General features: G+C 38.2%; 1 protein-coding gene across 11 annotated transcripts in view; it reads right to left on the bottom strand.

Annotated features, from left to right (window-relative positions):
- Positions 1-21,143, bottom strand: part of LOC124171709 (rho GTPase-activating protein 190) — a 647,547-nt gene that overhangs the window by 266,844 nt on the left and 359,560 nt on the right. For 9 of the 11 annotated variants that reach the window (XM_046550979.1, XM_046550973.1, XM_046550982.1 and 6 more), the window contains one exon: positions 1,840-1,971. The exons of the other annotated variants lie outside the window; for them this stretch is intronic. In XM_046550979.1, the coding sequence (XP_046406935.1) occupies positions 1,840-1,971 (132 nt within the window). The remainder of the gene's footprint in view (positions 1-1,839; positions 1,972-21,143) is intronic. 11 annotated transcript variants of the gene reach the window in all.

Below are 21,143 nucleotides of genomic sequence, written 5' to 3'. Positions count from 1 at the left end.
ATGTGCTTGTGAATGTATCTAAGAATATAGTAAGTTACTGGTATATTTTTGTGTGTTATTTGCTCGTAATCCTCGACACCCCTTCTACGTGTATTAACTGTGACAGTGAAACCACCAGATTCGTCAATCAACGTAATATATAAAAGGCAGAAGATATAATGATTATAGGTAGGTAGACGATGCATTCTTTGGGCCCTTAGACCGCAGTATAACATTATGAATCAATTTAAGTATTCAGTTTAGTAATGTAGCGTTGAGATACCGTACTTTCCCAAATCCATGCGATCTGTCAACTCTGGGAATAATATTACGCATTTTGATTGGCAATGCTCGAGATGCAACTCTCAGACTATATTAATGTTTATCGATTTTGTATCTAATAACGTAAGAATACGCGGTAGAGTTCATGAATATCGCAGTGAATTGAATGAAACTTCACCGAGAATTTACCGCTCATTTCTCCGCTGTGAATGTCACTGCACCGATCGCAATCTCTGAAGCACTAACGCCAAGGTTCGACTTACGTAAATTTCGACTTACGCAGAGTCTGCCGGAACGCATCTCTTACGTAACTCGGGGGATGCCTGTAGTCTTTCCATAACTTTAATCCACTACCTACGTAACAACATCTAACAAACCTGAGCAAAACCATGAGGCTCATACAGCAGTTGCTATAATGAATGTTGGTGTGAAATATAAAGGCGGGTGAAGGAAGTAGCCAAGCAAAGTTTGTGCCACCAATATCAGTCTGCAAGAAAATTGGCTTCCTTCCTGATGATATATTTCTCTGAGGAGCATACTTCAAAAGGGAAATTCAACGCACACTGCATTTTCTTTCTTGATCCACTGAATAATTCAGAGACGGCTAGTGGCAGCACAAACTTTGCCAGGATACATTACTCCCTCATCGCAGATAATCTCCTAAGAAAGATGTGAGGATAAATCCTTCAATTCACCAAAAATGTAAATCCATGTAAAATAATGTAAATTCATAAACAACCATCATATATAATACATTCATTCCCTTTGAGCAGTAGCTCATAAAGATTAATAATTATCCCTAACAATTATGCAAAAAATTTATACCCTGAAAGTAGCCACAATGACAAGCTAAAATTTTATTTGAAAGCAAAATAAGACCTAAATAGGAGGAATATTTTTTTCATTGCCCTCAAACTAAGATTCATCTAGTTGCACATGGAATTCTCCCCTATTGAACTGTTTGCTCTTCAACATGCAAATTACCAAGTAACAGAGCCTCATAGTAGAAATCAAATGGAATATTCTTCAAGGCTGCAGGCAAAAAAAAATTTCTAAGAGGTTTGGTTGAGGTAAGTATTCACTGGGGTTTATTTGGAGCAGGTATTCCTAAGGCTGAATCACCTAAACATTTGGGTGTTTAAGCACCTTCAATCCATCTGGCTACAGCCTTGATACTATAGTAGACTGAGTTGATAATTAGTGCCTACGATTACAATTTACAATACCTGCTCCAGAAAATTTTACTATCATAAATCGGAAAATTCATAGGACAAACGGTGGTTTTTGTGAGTCCAATCTACACTATTTCTCATCACCAGGAGGCAAATAATCTATCACTACACAAAATAGTCTTGAATATTCGATAAAATATGACATGAATTCAAACTTTTCTTGTCATATCTTCATATTCTTAGCTTCATAAGGGAAATAAAACTTTTCAACTGACGAAAGCAAGAATTAGAGCAGTGAGCTAATCATATTCATCAGTTTCACAAGCCCGGAAAAACTCAACAACCTTACCAAAAGTGTATACATTAACAGCTATCATGCCACTCCAGTATAAGGAATACAAATTACATGTGATTTCGTCCAAGCTCGTGTGCGATCCCGTTGGTGGCAGGGTGGAGGCCTTCATCAGTCTGCGCGGGGGATGATCAGGGGGGGCCGGCTCAGGAGGGGTCGTGGGCGGAGGGTACACCTCAAACCCACCTGCACGACATCACAACACAAGACACTCAGTGCCCTATCGACAACACCCTCAGCATTCACTCATCTCATGTTGATTTGGAAACAGCCATGACTGTTTCAAAACACATGTTATATCACCTTCCAAATTCTACATGTCATTAAATGCCAATATTCTTTTAAACAATGGTTTTGGTAGCTTCCCATGCATAACTTTTAAAAGAGCTGTCTAAAGACGCTAGCATGTAATCCACACAAGATGCTGCAATTTCCATGCAAGGGGGAAGGAAAACCAAGGGTAACAAAGAGGAGACAAATTAAAGAATTTTTGGAGTGGCCATTGACCTATAGCACTTTGAGTGCCTCACCGACGACTAAAAAAATCTCATTTCTAAGGGCATGCATTTCACGTGAGCAAGCATTTGGCCTGGACTCAACAATAGGAACTATTTTTCTAACGAGTTGTAACATTCAAGCATGCCATTTATGAACCTAGTTCAATATTCAGTTACAAATAATTACTGCTTCCATACAGCATGCTGCAACCAAAGCATTTATACATGGTCAATTAGAAGAACAAATTATAAGGGACAAAAACGAACTGAGAGAGTACATGTTGTCTTAATGATACCTTGACTTCATGAATAATGAGAATACCCACAATCTGAAAAATGGATGTACATATTGTCTAAATGGTGCACTGAGTATAATATGTGGAATTTTTGCTTTGTGAATTTAAGTATGTACATGGAACCTATCCAAACCAAGACATTTCACTATTCACTCACATTGGAACCATAATAATTCAATACCAAATAATGGTACCTCTGCCAAAATTAAAAGTAGCAGTATTGTCTTCTCTCACAACGGAGCCCATAACAAAAAAATATTATTTAGATACAACTGGCCGACGAAAACAAGAATGAGCTCCATTATAACACAATGGAAACTTTATAAATGGAGGAAATAATAGGAAATAGTTAATAATCATAGCACCATAGGATAGGAAGATGGTTCTAATCAGCCGCAAGTAGATATTCAGATGCTGCATTAATGACTTGGCAAAATTCAAGACTACTAAGATGACGGGACTGCCTCTCATAGAAAATTCACGTCCCACATTAGTCACCATGCGAATAAATTTGAAATGAAGCCATTAGCAGCAAGAAAATCAACACATATGTAGTCAACTACTGCATCTGTTAGGATGTGTTTCAGTGCAGCAGTCACAAGGCAAAAATGGAAAAAAAACCTTCATCTAATTATTTACAGCAATTATAGCGATGAAAAATGATACACTCACATGTTGTGAGTTGCCTAGGACCACAAGGAAACCTGAGGAGAGGGAATTAAGTAATCTAATCTTAGGAAGTTGGTAGATAGCTCGAGCATTGAAGTTTTAAATAAAATAATCTTCACAAAATACGCCTAACTAAAACATGGAGTACTTCGCAGTAAAAACGAATGACAATTTTTTGTTATTCACTGACAATTCATAAGTTTCAAAATATCCAAGATGACAAAAAAATTCCAAAATAATAAATTATCTTAAAAAATCACATCTGTTACACTGATGTGGGTTGACAAATTTTTTTGGGCATTAAAATTCATACCGAGGTAAAAACTAGAATGATGAGTCATCCATATGTACAGTAGGCCGGCCCTTATTTTTCAGAATTGCGAAAAGTTATGTTTTCCTGGTCTCAAAATGATCCAAATGAGGTTCATATTCAGGTGTTAAAATTTCGTTAATTTAAAATAACGGCAACCCGTGCCCCAAGGGCCCTAAGTACTAAGGACCCTCAATTGAGTTTTTTGGGGCCGAAAAAGCGCTATTTCTATGTAAAACGTAAAAGTAAAGCCCTTCAGGGCCAATTTTTCGTTTGTTTTGACCTATCTCTAAGCTTTTAGGAGATATCGTCCGTCGTAATGCAATCCCCCCCCCAAGGCGCCACCCCGCAACGCGGCACCGCTGAGGTACGTCCCGCACCACTTACTAGAGACTTCCCCTCAACCCCCTCCCCTCCCTCGGAAAATACTTTGCTCCCGATCACAAGATCTATCATCTAAAGAAATGTGCTTACCTTAGAAATAATGTAATTGCCATGACAATACTTCGAATCCAAGAGATCAATTTATTTTCACTCTGTCCATGAGTTTCGGTATATTAACCAAAATAAAATACATTTTCATTGTATTTATAATTTTTCACTGACATCCCGTTTGGCAATTAAAGTGCCTTTCCACACGTAAGGGTTGCATTGCGATGAAAAGTCACACTTATGTTAGCAATAAATTTTGAAAGCCCTCCTCCTTCAACGTGACTACCTAAAATCTTGAATTAGTTTCACCCCTCTCGCTGCACAATCATTTCCCACTTGATGACCCCGAATAAAATGCAAATCGTTCTTGTATGTTCATCCCATTCTCGCATGTGCACATCAAAGAATGCCATGCATATTTACAATACATTAAATAGCTTTCTCGAATTAGTAGTGACAAAATTTGGTATAAATACCTTAGTCATGTCTTTATGCTCATAGAATGCCTTCTTCGGTGGATCATATTTTCCTTCACATGACCACATACGGCATATCACGTTTTTCTTTTCACACCTAGAAATGGATCCGTCAAAGAATGAAAGGCCTACCAACTCCTCATTTATGTACCACAAGTGGTTTGAAAACCTCTTTTGTGCTGCTTTCGCTATGTCCAGGCTAACACTTTCGTCATTAACAAGTCTTTTTAGGAACTGCGGGGCACTGTTGGAAGCTAATGCAGCACAAGGAGCGGAGAACCACATATTTTCCTTTCTTCTTGAATATATTGAAATCTATTCTACCAATAACTGCATATCTTTCTCCTCTTTATTTGCGTAAGAACTTTGTTTCTTCAGCCCAAGCACATTTATCCGAGAGATTAACTGCACTTTCCTCCTCGTGCGTCAAAAATTCATTGGTACCGCTCCTTGCTATGTCAAACAATTCATCAAGTTTTGTTACGAAAGATTCTCTTCTCTTCATCTCCACTGTAATTCGCGCTCTCTTTATGTCGTTGCACGTTCATCCATTCTTTGCGTCATTTTTCTAACTTTTCAATCGCCTTATTTTCCGTAATGACAGGAATTCTAGTTTTATCCAATGGATGAGACGCATTTCTCACGGTTTTTCTCGCACTAAGTCTTTCAAATTTCGGACCCATTAGGTGAAAGAGAAAACACACAGTACCTCTCTCACTGTAGATAAATTCGAGTCGAGTATTTCTTTTTTTTCTTTTCCAACCAGTTCAATGCCTGGATTTAGTCTTGATTACATGCCTTTCCTTGTTGGTCTATTCTTAAAATGGACATCACGTTCATGATAAAGTATTTATTTCACCAATTTTCTCCTTACATCCTAAAAACCTTAGCGCTTCATATCCTTTGCCCACTATACAGAAGAACTATCTCTATTTCTCCACAGTGATCTATATCCGTAAACTGACTGCCCTGTTTCTTCTTCCTTGAATATTTCTATCTACTATTGAGGTCCTGGAGCCCTGCTCATTCCCTTCATTCCTTTATAATTCATAGACACAATTGTATCACATGCTCATAATATTTTGTTCATAAAGAGCACTTTGGAACAAAACCTGCTGGAATGGTTCGCGGCCGTATGGTGGCAAAAAATCAAGGTTTAAGGGGTCTGTACCCAGTACATAGGATGGCGTTGAAAGGTTAAAATTGACATTATAGGCTTTAACAACATTAATTATGACACAAGAGGAACAACCTTTTCAATACTGTACCACTAGCATGTAAATCTTATCATCAGGAGCAAAGTCTTTGCCGAGGGAGGGGAGGGGGTTGAGGGGAAGTCTCTAGTAAGTGGTGCGGGACATACCTCAGCGGTGCCGCGGTGCGGGGTGGCGCCCTAGGGGGGGATTGCATTACGACGGACGATATCTCTTAAACGCTTAGAGATAGGTTAAAACAAACAGAAAATCGGCCCTGAAGAACTTTACTTTTACGTTTTACATAGAAATAGCACTTTTTCGGCCCCAAAAAACTCAATTGAGGGTCCTTAGTACTTAGGGCCCTTGGGGCACGGGTTGCCGTTATTTTAAATTAACGAAATTTTAACACCTGAATATGAACCTCATTTGGATCATTTTGAGACCAGGAAAACATAACTTTTCGCAATTCTGAAAAATAAGGGCCGGCCTAATGTACAGCCACTGTCAAATATTTCACAAAAAAGTGTGTGGTGCCACTTAAGCTTCTCTAGGAAATAAGTTTCCCTAACTCCTATATTACACACTGCAAATATTGAGTAGTGAGTGAATATGCATGCTCTTAATGGGAGAAGTAACTTTATTAATGAAAATTTATCAATCTTTTTCCATTTATGCCGAATTTAATGATTATTTAATGCGCATTTTCTTCAAACTTGCCCCAGTTTTCACCATTGGTTTGTATTTAACATCTTATAAGATTAGTATGGGTAAAATATGGGTAATAGTATGGGTCGGAGGGTAAATATTCATTTCTCGGGGGGTAATCATTTCTTGGATGGTATTCATTTCTTGGATGGTATTCATTTCTCGGAGGGCATTCATTTTTTGGAGGTCATTCGTTTCCTCTGGCTGTTCTTTTGGGATCTCGCATCCATTTTGATTTCGTGTTCATTTGAACATTTGTGTTCGATGAACGTGCAATGGTTCAGGTTCGCTATCAATTCATGGGTCGGTAATCTGTTGTTCTTTTTTACTATGGCTCAAAGTTAATTTAAACATTGGGTTAAATCTTTATTTTGATTAGTTACATTCCTGCAAAAATCTGTTTCATGAAACGGAAAAGTTATACAGATATTGTTAAATAATGTTATATCCACTATGTATTTAGTTATTAAATTACAGGAGTCCCCCGAATTACGTATGTCTCGACTTATGTAAATCCGTACTTACGCAAGCGATAACTGTATTTCAAGTGATTACGTCAATTTTCAAATGCAGGCGCGATGAAGTAGATATTCGCTCATATACCCAATGGCAGAAAAAATATCGACTGATTATGAAGTGTTTACGTGCTAAACAAAACAAAGTGACCTATTTTTATCATTCCTCGAAGGAATTTTCATTAACTTCTGTAGAAAAATCGCTTATAAATCCCAAGTCACCAATCAACGTGCAAATTTGCAGTTCTAGCAATGGAAGTGGTAGCGCTCACTCCTGTACCATACAGTTTGTTATACAGCATACACACCCGAACTCCGACTTGCAACTATTTATATTTAAAAATTGTTTCCTTAAGTGTGGACATTTCCATCTGTGGAATTAAAAGAAAATGAAGTTCAAGCAGAAATCTTTATTGCGGAAAAGAAGTGATTAGTACCCACATAAAGGCAAGGAAATTCTGAGTGTTGGGGATGAACACTGCGAAAAAGTGAAGAAAAAGTTGACACACGATACTAATTGAGTACTTGTTAACATGTTTCAGGTGACTGGGTTACCGTGTGGTATTTAAAAAAAGATTTTATTAAGCTGCATTTTCTCGCTCTCTCATATTGTGTGCCAATGTAAATGAATACTGCATTATTGAAAGCTTGTCCCCACTAACTTTGTTGCAAGTCAATGATGGAGTTGGCCGAATAAAGGCTCACTTTTAATTAGCTTTGTGCATTGGAAATACTCTTCTATGTTTTCAGCGAAGTAAATATTCAAATGATGATATTTTCACGTCATTTTATTGAGATATGAGGGAATGAAAGTATGTTTGCGTGCATGAAAGATTGAGTGTATGTGCGTGTGAATGTATCTAAGAATATATGTAGTGATATACTGGTATTTTTTGTGTGTTATTTGCTCATAATCCTCGACATCCCTCCTACATCTATTAACTGTGACAGTGAAACAACCAGATTCATCAATCAAAGTAATTTATAAAAGGCAGAAGATATAATGATTGAAGAGACAGTGCAAACTATGGGCCCTTAGATCGCACTATAACATAATGAATCGATTTAAGTGTTCAGTTTAGTAATGTAGCATTGACATACCGTACTTACCCGAATCCATGCGACCGGTCAATTCGGGGAATAATATTACGCATTTTGATTCGCAATGCTCAAGATCCAACTCTCAGACTACATTAATGTTTATTGATTTTGTATCTAATAACATAAGAATACGCCGAAGAACTCATGAATATTACAGTGAATTGAATGAAATTTCACAGAGAATTTACCGCACATCTCTCCGCTGAGAATTCACCCCACCGATCCAAATCTCTGAAGCACAAACGCAGAATGTTCAACTTACGTAAATTTTGACTCACGCAGGTCTGCCGCAACACATCTCTTTCGTAACTCGGGGGATGCCTGTATTCCTCATGATATTAACTTTTATCTGGGTTACTCTATATTTTTACCTTGCGTTGCTTTAACCCTTGAGACTGCGGGAACATTTTTAAACGTTTTCTATTTTTGGGATGGTCAGAGCGAGTTAAGAAGAAATAGCTATTTCTTTATCATCCTTCGCCATTTAGATCGTTGCATTTAGTAGGATAACCGTACTTCTCAATGCCTTTCATACAGTCCGGCTGGTGATAATTTCCCGATGACGACACAGTAGGAGGGGCGGATAACCCTACTCCAGCAGGGTTTACAGCCAATCAATGTCCCCCAAACGCACCCTCACCTCGTCTCACAATATTGTCAACTGCATCAGATGCAATGAAATAAGCCTGATCTACCAAAACAAACCCTTTCTTTGAATCTCCAAAACAAGTGATTCTTCCTCTGGGTCCTTCGCGCTCGTCGTCCTTTCCGGCTCCTTTCTTCGTGCAACCCTTTGTAGGCATTTGCCTTTCTTACTTGGCAACCTTGCTCCCTACCCTGACCTAGACCATTCTGCACATCATCGGACAAATCTCAGCGGCCGTACTGTAGGTTTATCAACTTAGGAACTAGGTCTTGGAACACATCGCGTTCGTATATCGGACTTACAGTATTCGGGAAGATATCAACCCTCGATTGCATGGCATTGCATTGCATTCTTCTGATGAGAAACTGAAACAAAATTTCCTTTTTATATATATTTCTGCAGAATTTAATTGTGTCTATTAAATACAGTTTTTTCCAACGATTCCTAAAAGAAATGTTCCTACAAACTTTGCTGCTACGAACCTCCGCTTTCGGTCCCGCAAACTTCGTAATAACAAGTCTTACTGTATAACATTTAGATGAAGACATGGAGAAACCAATACTTGTGCCGAGTTTTGGAAATCTAAACCATTTCTAGTTAAATAATAAGAGTAATATGTACTGTCTTTAATGCGTGAATATCCTTAAATTTTTTGACATATTCTCTCAATGAATCCTAAATTCTTTAAGACTTCAGGGACAGTTATGACTAGTTTTAATTTTACCTCATCATTCTGGATATCTGAGAGTTGATGGCATAATTTGCTCTATGGTAATTAAAAACAAGCAGGTGAGGATTTGTATAGCTATGACAGGATCCCTTAAAATTTACTAATAAAGGAGATAAGAACAATCTAAATAGGAATTGATAATTTTGTAAAGGAATACGGCCATGTTGGAGGATCGTCTGTCATGCAAGGGTATTCAAATTGACAAGAGATTAAAGATATAAAGTTCTGTAATCAGACAGTGAGAGTCATAAAAAGTAATTATTTTATCTGGGAAATTAATTATTTTGGACACGCTAAAACCGGATTGAGTCGATATTGTAATGAAGTAACCAGTTAACAAAAAATTCTAATTAGGAACGTAGCAAAGTGATATATCTCGTCCTTATCGCATGAACATTGTTAATTTTTGGACAGATTCTCATAATGAATCCTACATTCTTTAAAGTATTACCGACAGTTCGGTCTAGCTTCAGTTTTAGCACATGAAAACAATATTCTTTTGCTTCTTAACACGTTGCGTACGGATGGCAAGAATTCTAGTCATTTCTTTCCCGAACGTTCCAGACGGATGACGAAGATTCTTGTCATTTAGGCACGTCAGCCTAAACAATTTTAAAGCGTACAATACGTATTCGTTAGTACGTTTTCAGTTGTTGTTTGTTTTTCATAATGAATTGATGCATCATAACGTTTGATTGGGTAAAGTTATATTCTAAACATTACCTTTTTAACCATGTTTAAACCAAAGGCATTACACCCTAATAGGCACATATTTCCAATCTCAACACCTCCACCCAGAATTCCTAGGAATTTAAATACCCCGGTACGCAACGTGTTAATAAGTTCAAAATATTCAGGCTTCAAATGGTGGAGGTTGCACATATTTAAATAAATAAAGGTCATAGCACTTTTCCACAAGATTTTTTAATGCGTTCAACGCGTTTCGGCTCACTGAGCCATCATCTGGTACAAGACACTGCAAATCATTTGAAAATCTTCTTTATACCCTTGAGAAATGGGGGTTGGGGAGGATTTGACATCTTTGAAGAAGGGGGTGGGAACGGGCGTACAGAGAAGAGACAGAGAGGGAGGGGGGTTAGGGTAAAAAGAGAGGCCGCGTGTCTTTAGAAAGGGAGAGGAGTAAGTAGCGAGCACATTGCTTCTTAATTTCCAGGATTTCAATTTCCTCATGCAGTCACATTGTCAGTTGTTATCTGACACAATTCCACAACGAGGTCAGCACTGAGTTAAGATGGTAACTTATAGACATGTAAACGCGCCGTGGTTCTGATCGAGGTCGGTACGTGTGTAATGTAAACAGGGTAAGGGTGTGGCGTAGAGTAACTCGCACTTTGGGCAGTCTGAATTAAGTATCCAATAATCCATTGTGAAGTCTGAAACTGGTCACAGTTTCGCCCGATCTTCCTTCCTACTCACAGCAAATTTTTTTCAGCTCCAGCCACGTTGCATGCACAGGTTAAGTCAGTTTGACACGATCGTGAGTCATCGCATTGTAATGCAGTGTTGAATCAATGTAATGCAGCTAGATCAGTTCATCACAATCATGAGTTCATGCAAAGTTGTAATCCAGTATTTCATTCTAAAAGATAACCACATTTTTCGATGTCTTGCATAGGTTTATCAACTTATGAACAAGGTCTCCGAATGCATCTAGTTTGCATATTCAGGATTTACTGAATTAGTTCATAATTTAATTGCGTGTATTACACACATGACTCTGAAGCTATTCTGCAGCACGCCTCTAAGCACGGGATATAGAAGAGATGAGAACTTTACGGAAGACATGTTAAATTGCAATGATTCCTTGAAGAAACGCTCTTACAAAGTTTGCAATCACAAACCTCTGGTTTTTCTGTTCCATGAACTTCGTAATAATGAGAGTTTACTGCAGTAAAAACAGTACCAATTAGTAATAAATAAACAGGATATTTAACACGTTGAGTACTATGTCAGTCATCAGTGACTAACACAGAGCTTTCCGTTAAGGCCGCATCAGTCACTGGTGACTGACAGTATGAAATATGATAATAAAGGTAAAAATTGAACATTTTTTTCAGGAAACTATGATGGATTTTATTAAAACAAGGTTGAAATAAAAGTGGTTGTCCCTTGCAAGTGTCGCAAATATCACCTGTTTGGTCAAATTTTGTGCTTTTGGTCAATTTTTCTGCCACTCTGTGCCACATTTTCTTCATAGAGTAACAGTACAGTACATAACTCTCGATTATACAAATCAGGACATCACGAAATTTTCCATAATACAAAGTGAAATTGTGGTCCTGGCGAAAAGCCAATGGTAAATACATGGCGCTATTCGATGATACGAAGTTTTGATAATACGAAATGGTTTGAAATTACGAACATCAGGCTCAGTCCCCAGGAGCAAATGGAATTAGTTTATATAAACTTAAGCAAAAAATTTGTCAACAAAACTAGTTATTCCGATGAATGCAGTAAAAAAATCAGTTTTTCTGACTGTGGTGCATTAAAGTGTGAAATCGTAAATGATAGTGCAACTTTGGAGGGAAGGGTCTGCTTAAAAACTTACGGTAGGAATCGAGGAGAAGGAGTAAAAATATTGTGGCAAACACAATTTCCCTATCTACATGCATACTCATAAACATCGTATCGACAATAATTCCTAGTTTAGCATTTGAGGAAGGTCGCAAGGGTATTTCTTACACTCCTACTTAAACCCTACATAACTGAATCATACCAAGGAGATGCTGCAAGTCCATAAAATTGCTCAAATTTCAACGTTCTTGCCGGTAAATAAGTGACTTCGTGACACCACTTTCCGAATCAACACTTGGAAATAAGAAGAAGGAAGAGAATTAGGTCACTCATTGATAGAGGAAATATTTTTTTATTTTAAAGTTCCATTTTAGAGACCACATTACATTTTGGAGTCAGTAAGGTCAGGGAAAATACTGCGGATGTCAACGACTAGGTGGTGAAATGTAGTAAGGATATCACCGATGATATAATACTTTATTCACAAGCCCATACTTAGAGCGAAATGGCACCTCTATTGCCAAATAGGATGGGGATTTGACGATTCTGTGCATTACATTTTTGCTTTTTTCAATGTTTTCGCGTATTTACCTTGCTATCTATCAATGAGGGAGGTGGTGTCTGGCTGTCTTTCGCCCTGGAAGCGCTGAATCGTAAGGTAGGGGCTTGAACTAAATTCATGAGAGAATGTGCAAAGGGCTTCAGTCGGTGCCTAGTGAGTGTCTAAGCAGCAAACAGTGAAGAGGAAGCAGTAGCCTGGAGTAGACATGACAGCAGTGACGAAGATGAAAGTGAGGAGGAGTGCCTTAAATATTGGGGTCTATTTACCACCAAATTATTTTGCAGGCTACTCGTACTGAAGAGGCACTTCCAACTCTAACCATGAACTTTCCTGTAGCACTCCTACCCATTCCCCCATTCCGAGAGATATTTCTTTCCAAAACCTTTGTTTACTCTCTCCTAACATCCTTTTGCTGATCTTCCTGGCACCCTTGGCACCTAACTTACGCACCCCAAAGCACCCTCCACTAGCATTTCTCCTCTTCCCTAGCATTTCCCACCCCTCTCCAGTGATGGAGCTTGAGTGCGTCCTAAAAAAAACACGGCCCCCAAACGTAGCCTCAGGCAAGGCAAAAGGCTCTTTACCCACCCCTCTTCCTCCCACCCCCTGCACCTTTCTCTATCCTGCCCCCACTTCCACAACCAGGCAGCACCCATCTCACTCTCATATACCCCAACCCCTGGAATGTTCTCTGACTGTGGAGAAGTGCATGGTTCATCTCTGCCGGCAACTGGGGTAAGTTTCTAACCTGAGAGAGGCTGGAGAAGCATTTTTCTTAATAGTGGTAATGAAGAGGAAAACTGTTATCCACATCCATTTTATTGGCTGCGTCACGTGCATTGTCATTTCTTGACATAATTTTAGACTGCCCTTACTCCCGTGAGACTTGGCAGACTAGGAGGCCCTCCCACTCCATTCACGCAAAGATATGGCTGAGCTACCTGCCTTGCCGATTCCGTTATTGACCCTAGTCATTATAGGCAAATTAGGAAGCACGAGTCTCGTATTGGAGAAAACTAAACAAAACACCAGCTTTTTAAAATCCATTATATTATGTTCTTGGCAAATATCGAGTGGATTTCAAATTTTGCAATGTTGGTTTAGTTTCGTGAACTCTTGAAAATTATACCTCAATACATTTCCCTTCTTCAGTTTTCTGGTTTCATTCTACAATTTAAAATGATGCTTGGTAATGCTGATATAGAAAAAAGATATTTTTAGTTTGAGTGCTAGAAATAGGCACGCCAGGAGATAGACAAATCTAAATAATGATCAAATTAAATTCTTCTCTGGTGTTTGTCCGGGTAAGGTTAAGGTATCTCTGTCAATGATTCAATCGAGGACTTTTCTTTCTTCATCAATGCCATTGATACCTACCGTGTGTGAGGTGCTGCGATTATAAAATTCTCTCTTCTTCTCTGCAGACTTTCAATGGAAATTAGAAATTTGCTTTGTCCTTTCCACTATTTTATTACTATTTATTTTACAATAATGGCACGCATAATGTTTAGTGCTAACATAAAAAATTTTTCTCTTGCATGCTCTTTTCTCTATATGAATGATACTTTGCATAATTTTCAATACAATGGAGAAAGAAACACGAAAACAAAATTTTTGTTCATGCTTTAGGGTATAATTTTTGGGAATTCACGATAGTGAACCAATACTTCACCAAATATCATGAGAAATGACAAAACGTGTGTTGTAGGAAAAAATGAACATGGATAATAACTAGAGATGTGCGAATAGTATCCACGAATACCTCAAATACTAGATTCTGACAGAGTAACAAATGTCATTTCTTCGAAATAAAGCCACTGTTATAGCCCCTCGTTAATCTTTCGGTACGTTTTTGAGGAGAGTAGCAAGTGGAGCCTTCACTTCTCCGCGTTGGAAATGACACTGCTTAAATACCTAAATGCCATTATGATGATAAAAAAATATTCTCATGCCTATGCTTGTCGCAATTAAAATTAATGAAACAGTTGATGCTGTATGATCACAATGAAGACAACAAAATATATAGCCTGCACAAAGCCCCAAACCCTGGTCCCCTGGGTGGTAGCCTTAAACACTACCACTACCCCACCTGACCCGTCTGTTGAGTGATGCAATATTATGATGGAACTATAAGCGGCTTGTGAAAAGTACCGCAAGAAAATTAATTAATTACAGCAAAACTAAGGCCCATTAAATGGAACCACTACTAGTTCAGGGATTAGTTCACCATTCTGAAGACCATAAAAAATACGGCATTGAAAATGGCAGAGCAAGATTCATGGTCTCCCCTTGTCAGTGTAAAGGTGATGGTGTTTCTATCAATGCAAGACCTAACTTAAGTGTTACCAGTCTGAATCAAATTCACAGTACAGATAAAACTTTTGAATGCTGTGGTGCCATTCAGAAAGTTGGTAACTACAAATATATTATCCTTTGCTGTGTATCGATCACCAAGTAGCTGTGTATTTGAATTTTTTGAAGCCCTTAATGATGCTCTTACGTTGGCTTATACTCTCCATATACAGGGTATCTTATTATATGGTGATGTCAATGTTGATCTATTAAGTGTCTCCCATGATAAATGTGACTTGACAAATCTATTTCAAAGCTTCGGGCTTTCTGTGCTAAATAATGATCCTACTATAGTAACTACTCAATCTGCCACTCTAATTTATGTTCTTGCAACTACTCTACTGCCCTCTCTTTCTTGTCAACTACAACTTTTAATATTGGGTTTTCTGATCATATAGCATTAACTTGCTTGGTCAATTTTCCGTTTACCGTCCTCAAACATAAGCCTAAATTTGTAAGCTAAAGAATCTTCAACATTGCTTCCAGACACAGTTTCTTGCAACTAATATCTGATGAATCTTGGACAGATATTTATACAGCTTTTAGTGTAAATGAAAAATTTAATCTCTTCTTAAATACCTTTGTCAACCACTTCAATGCAGCATTTCCAGTCAAACATATCAAACAATGTAATGGACCTCTTAACTTTAATTTCTACTCTAAGGAGATAATGGCTGAAAGTAAATCGCTGCGGGATACTTATTACCACTGTAAATCAACTGATCCAGACCAGATGGAATCATATAATAGGGCACTGAAAAGATTCAAACCCATGGTGGTTGAGCACAAGAGGGTAATCAATGAAAATTACATTCCCACTTCTAAAAATTGTTCCAAAGCAGCTTGGGAAGTTATCAAGAGTAATACTAAGTCTACCTCACATAGTGTCAACAACACAACTATTAATTTCAATCATCAGTCTACATCTGATCCCCATGTCAATGCTAATTTTTTTAATGAACACTTTTGTAATTCTCCTCGAAGCCCCGCCATAAATTCTGCGGCCTTCACATCTCGCACCCCTTTTTCCTGCTCAATGTACTTACAGCCTACTGATGCACATGAAGTCATTAAGCTTGCTAACTCCTTCCCCAACAATTGGTCCTCTGGGATTGATGACATCCCTATGCCGATCATTAAAACTGTAATCCATTATATAGCGAGTCCACTAGTTGATATTATTAACGCCTCTTTCCTAAGTGGTGAATTTCCCTCTCGCATGAAACTAGCCATCGTATCTCCTATCCCAAAAAAAGGCTCGTCTTCAGACCCCAACAATTTTAGGCCAATCTCTGTCCTTACCGCTTTTTCCAAAATTTTTGAAGAAGTGTTTTTTTCCCGTACCATTTCTTATTTTGAATCAAAAGATATCTTACATGATTCACAGCATGGCTTCAGAAAAGCAAGATCGAATATTACTGCCGCATATCAATTGTTAAATTCTATTTATAATGCCTGAGACCAAAGTTACACTCACTTGAAGTGTTTTATGACTTGTCAAAAGCTTTTGATAGAGTCAACCATGGTATTCTCTTATTTAAGCTGGCCAACATTGGAATAAGAGGAAAAACCTTGGACTGGATAAGATCATATTTAACTGGTAGAAAACAAATTGTGAAATATACGTGCCGGTCACAGTATAGCAATGATATCTCATTCTCTTCCCCTCAATATATTATTATTATATACTGGGGTCCCCCAAGGTTCTATTCTTGGCCCCCTCCTGTTTAATATTTTTGTTAATGACCTACCAAACCTGTTTCCTCAACAGGATGCTGTGTTATATGCTGATGATACTTCATGTCTGTCACATTCTAGAGATATTTCTGATCTGGTAAATTCTGCCAATACATCCATTTCTAAGATGGCTGAGTGGTGCAATACAAACCATTTATCAATTAACATTAACGAACCTGTTTTCTTGGATTTCCACCCAAAGAGTGACACATCTATGATTAATCATCAACTTAATCTGATGAATGAGCCCATTACCCAAAGTAATTCTGTTAAATTTTTAGGTCTTTTGGTTTCACACGACCTTAAATGGACACCACTCATTGAAGCCATCATGAATCGAGTTAGCACTGGTATTTTTATTCTTAGAAGGCTGACTCCTCTTTCTACCCTCAAACTTATTTACCATGCTAATGTTCATGCTCATGTATCTTATGGTATTACGTTCTCGGGAATTTCAAGCCATGCAAAAAAAATTATTTTCTCTACAAAAGCAAGCATTAAAAGCTATGGTTCAAGTGCCTAAGAGGAATCCTGGTAAACTGATCTTTTTGGACCTAAAAATATTAACACTTACTGCCATTTTATCTTGAACTGTGCCACTTTTGTTAAAATGCATCCTGAGCATTTTCCAAGGAATCATGAATGGCATGACTACCACGCTCGCTCAAGAGGTGACGTTCACCTCAAAAGTCACCATCTATCTCTAGCTCTCAAGGGACCTCATCACACTCAATCTATTATTTTTAATAAACTTCTGTCTGAATTTAAAAGTAGTCCCCCTTCCCTATTGAAAGTTAAATTACGCAATTTTTTAGCAAGTAAAGACTATTATGAAATTAGGGACTATTTAAATGAATTGATGTGATTTGTATCACTGTATTCACTTTGATTTTTGTGACGAAACCATGCAATGTATATTGCCAGTTCGGTGATTAAAAATTATTATTATTATTATCATTAATACCTGCTTCAAAGATCCCCATTTCTGGAGGTCACCTGCTGCATTAGTCATCAATTAGCCCAAAAGGTGTCTAACAATGACTTTCGGCAATTGATATTACACCTTTATTGAATTGAAATATTAGTAATGTGCGCGTAATTTAAAAAAGAATAAGACCAAAGGCGACATCTTTCTGACTTCATTAAGGAAAGGAAATAAAAGTCAAAATATGACGGAGACTTAGCATTCTGGCGATACTCGATATCCTCGCAGCTGAAGTACTCCGAAGTTGGCGTAGTATTTTTTTCCGAAAACATATATCAACTTAAAATTTATGAGTAATGCTATAAACTAGAGATGTGCGAATAGTATCCGCGAATACTCGAATACTAGAAAGTATTCGATATTCGAGGTCTCGAATAGTTATGCGAAAAGTACCACCTCGAATACTTTGAATTTCGCGTCGTACACTGTCGCACGCACGTCGTTGGTAGTTGACTCGGAAACATGTAGAGAACTGTAGTCATTTAGTGCACGCAGCGCCGTTTTACGCAAGTTGACGAATTACATCAAATTTGTCAATTTGAGCGGTGAAAAGAGTTCGACGAGGGGAACCGAAAATGATCGGGTGAAAAAATCCGAAAATCCCCGATTCCCTCCACCAGGAGAACCTCAGTGCCGTGGGATAGCAACCTTACGGCATTTCCCATGATCCGCTATCCCCCTCCATTCAGCACTCGCCTCACCCACTCTGACGCTTTCCCCTTCTCGGAAATCAAACAAAAGGTCCCAGCTCGCGCAGGGATCGCATTACGAAGACCTTAGCTTCGAAAAAAATATCGTGAGTTACGAGAACAATAAAAACGTGTTTCACGCCCTCCCCCCTTTTCTCACCCACTGACCTTTTTCTGGCTACCTGCTTCGAAGTTCCCCATTTCTGGAGGTCAACTGCTGCAAGAGTACCGTGGGATACTTACATTAGCGCATTTCCCAAGATCCGGTATCCCCCTCCTTTCAGCACTAGCCCCCCCTCTGAGGCTTTCCTCTTCTTCGAAATAAAAAAAGGTCACAGCTCGCGCAGGGATCATATTACGAAGACCTTAGCTTCGAAAAAATACCAAGTTACACGAGAACAATAGAAACGTGTTTCGGGCCCTCCCTTTTCTCCCCCACTGACCTTTTTTTCCTACCAGCTTCGAAGTTCCCCATTTCTGTGGAGGTCAACCGCTGCATGAGTCATCTATTAGCACAAAAGGTGTCTAAGAATGACTTTCGTCAATTGATGTTACACCTTTATTGGATTGAAATATTGGTAATGTGCGCGTAATTTCAAAAAGAGTAAGACCAACCACGACGTATTTCTGACTTTATTTAAGCATTTTACGCAAAGATATAAATGTCAAAATACGACGGAGACTTGGCATTCTAGCGAAACTCGATATCCTCGCAACTGAGCTCCTCCGAAGTTGATGCCGTATTTTTTTCGAAAACATACATCGAGTTACAATTTGTGATTATGCTATAAATCTCTAGTGCCACAGTCGAAGGGATATTTTCTCAGGATATTTGGTTTCTCCCCGCTAGCAATTCGAATTCATCTGCTTATCTCGTGAGAACTTCCAAAGATGGACTGAAAATAATCGAAGAAATCCGGTGGAGAAGCGCGTGTATTATGCAAAACGCCTCGGATTGTCCGCTAGCACTTGACAGAAGGAGTGAGTGTAAAGCGAGCTACCTGTTGAAAATAAGAAGTTGGATGAAGCCGAGTATCAGATCGGCGTGCCGCAGAAATGGAGTTTGGTAGATAAGAATATATACATCACACAGAAATCCATCGTAGCTGTGCAAAAGCCGAGATATGGCATGCATTCATTTTTTCGCGAGGTGGTGTGTCCCCTTAGGATATTTGAAAGAGATGTTAGTTGAATCAACTATAAGCCCAAATTGTTTCCACAAAATTTAAATATTCCATTAATCAGCTAAATTACGGTTTGAATCTTTTAAAGGAAATCTTAATTACTCGCCAAAATCCTGGGTTTCCTGCTGCATAGGCAACCTAGTCGAACATTCCCGCATTTATCGTTTTTTTCGTCCCCCCTGAAAAACGATAGATCGAGGTTCTACTGTATACCTTTTTATTTATACATTCATCAAGGGAAATAGAAAATTAATAATAAATAAGAAGCTTAAAGAAATAATATGCTTTGTGCAATTCTAGTATTCGAGGTATTCGAATATTCGAGCAATGATTTAATATTCGAATTCGATATTCGAGTTTGAGAAATCTGCTATTCGACCCATCTCTACTATAAACCTCTACTGTCACAGATGAAGGGATATTTTCTCATGATATTTGATTTCTCCTTGCTAGCAATTCAAATTCATCTGCTATCTCGTGAGAACTTCCAAAGATGGACTAAAAATAATGGAAGAAAAACTGCTGGAGAAGCATGTGTATTTTGCAAAATGCCTCGGATTGTCCACTAGCACTTGACAGCAGGAGTGGGGGTAAAGCGAGCTACCTTTTGAAAATAAGAAGTTGGATGAAGCCAAGTATCAGATGGGCGTGCCGCTGAAATGGTGTTTGGTAGATAAGAGTGTATACATCAGACAGAAATTCATCCTAGCAGTGTAAATGCCGAGACGGCATGAAATCATATTTTCGCGAGGGTGTGTCCTTTTAGGATATTTGAAAGAGATGTTAGTTGAATCAACTATATGCCCAAATTGTTTCCATAAAATGAAAATATTCCATTAATCAGCTAAATTCCTGTTTGAATCCTTTAAAGGAAATCACAATTACTCGCCAAAATCCTGAGTTTCCTGCTTCATAGGCAACCTAGTCAAACATTCCCGCATTCATTGTTTTTTTTCGTCCATCCCCTTGAAAAACGATGGATCGAGGTTCCACTGTATACCTTTTCATTTCATCAAGGGAAAAGAAGAAGAAACGTACGTTTAATATGCTTTGCGCCACTCTAGTATAAAGTATTCGAAATTCGAGGTATTTGAATATTCAAATTCGATATTCAAGTTCGAGAAATCTGCTAATCAACCCATCTCTAATGACAACGTTTCTCTCTTTATTTCCCCTATTATGGAAGATGCTTCTCCAGCCTTTCTCTGGTAGGAACCTTGCTCCTGTTGGCATGAAAGAAGAAAGACTTATCATATAAACATGGCACCTCACTCCCGGCATCAATGGCCTTTATGACGAATAAAATGTCTCCCATTATAATGTCCGCAAAGATGATGGAGCATGGCATCCAGACAGAGAGCCCAAAAAGAATTTACTTCAAATATTTGCCGGTAGAAAATCATATCCTACGTAATTTATGATCACAACGGAATCATAATGAAAATAACTAACTAAAAAGATCGTACATCCACCTGATAATAAGAAAGGAACTACAATTATTAACCTACGAAGGTTATTTTGAAATGGGCTATGACCCTTGTTTTTCTTTTTTTTCTTGTCATTGAGCAATAGAGACCGTCACAAATGGTAGTTAGACGGGCTGCTGTTAAAATTTCATAGGCGTTGGAAACAAATATTTATCTTATGCGTACAGTGAGTCCTCGTTTAACGTCACTTACCGTTCCTGAAAAATGTGACGATAAACGAAATGACGTTAATCGAAGCATAATATCCCATAAGA

This window comes from Ischnura elegans, chromosome X (genome assembly GCF_921293095.1).
Source record: "Ischnura elegans chromosome X, ioIscEleg1.1, whole genome shotgun sequence".
Lineage (NCBI taxonomy): Eukaryota > Metazoa > Arthropoda > Insecta > Odonata > Coenagrionidae > Ischnura > Ischnura elegans.
The sequence above is the reverse complement of the archived record's forward strand: the minus strand, read 5'-3'. Positions and strand labels throughout refer to the sequence as shown.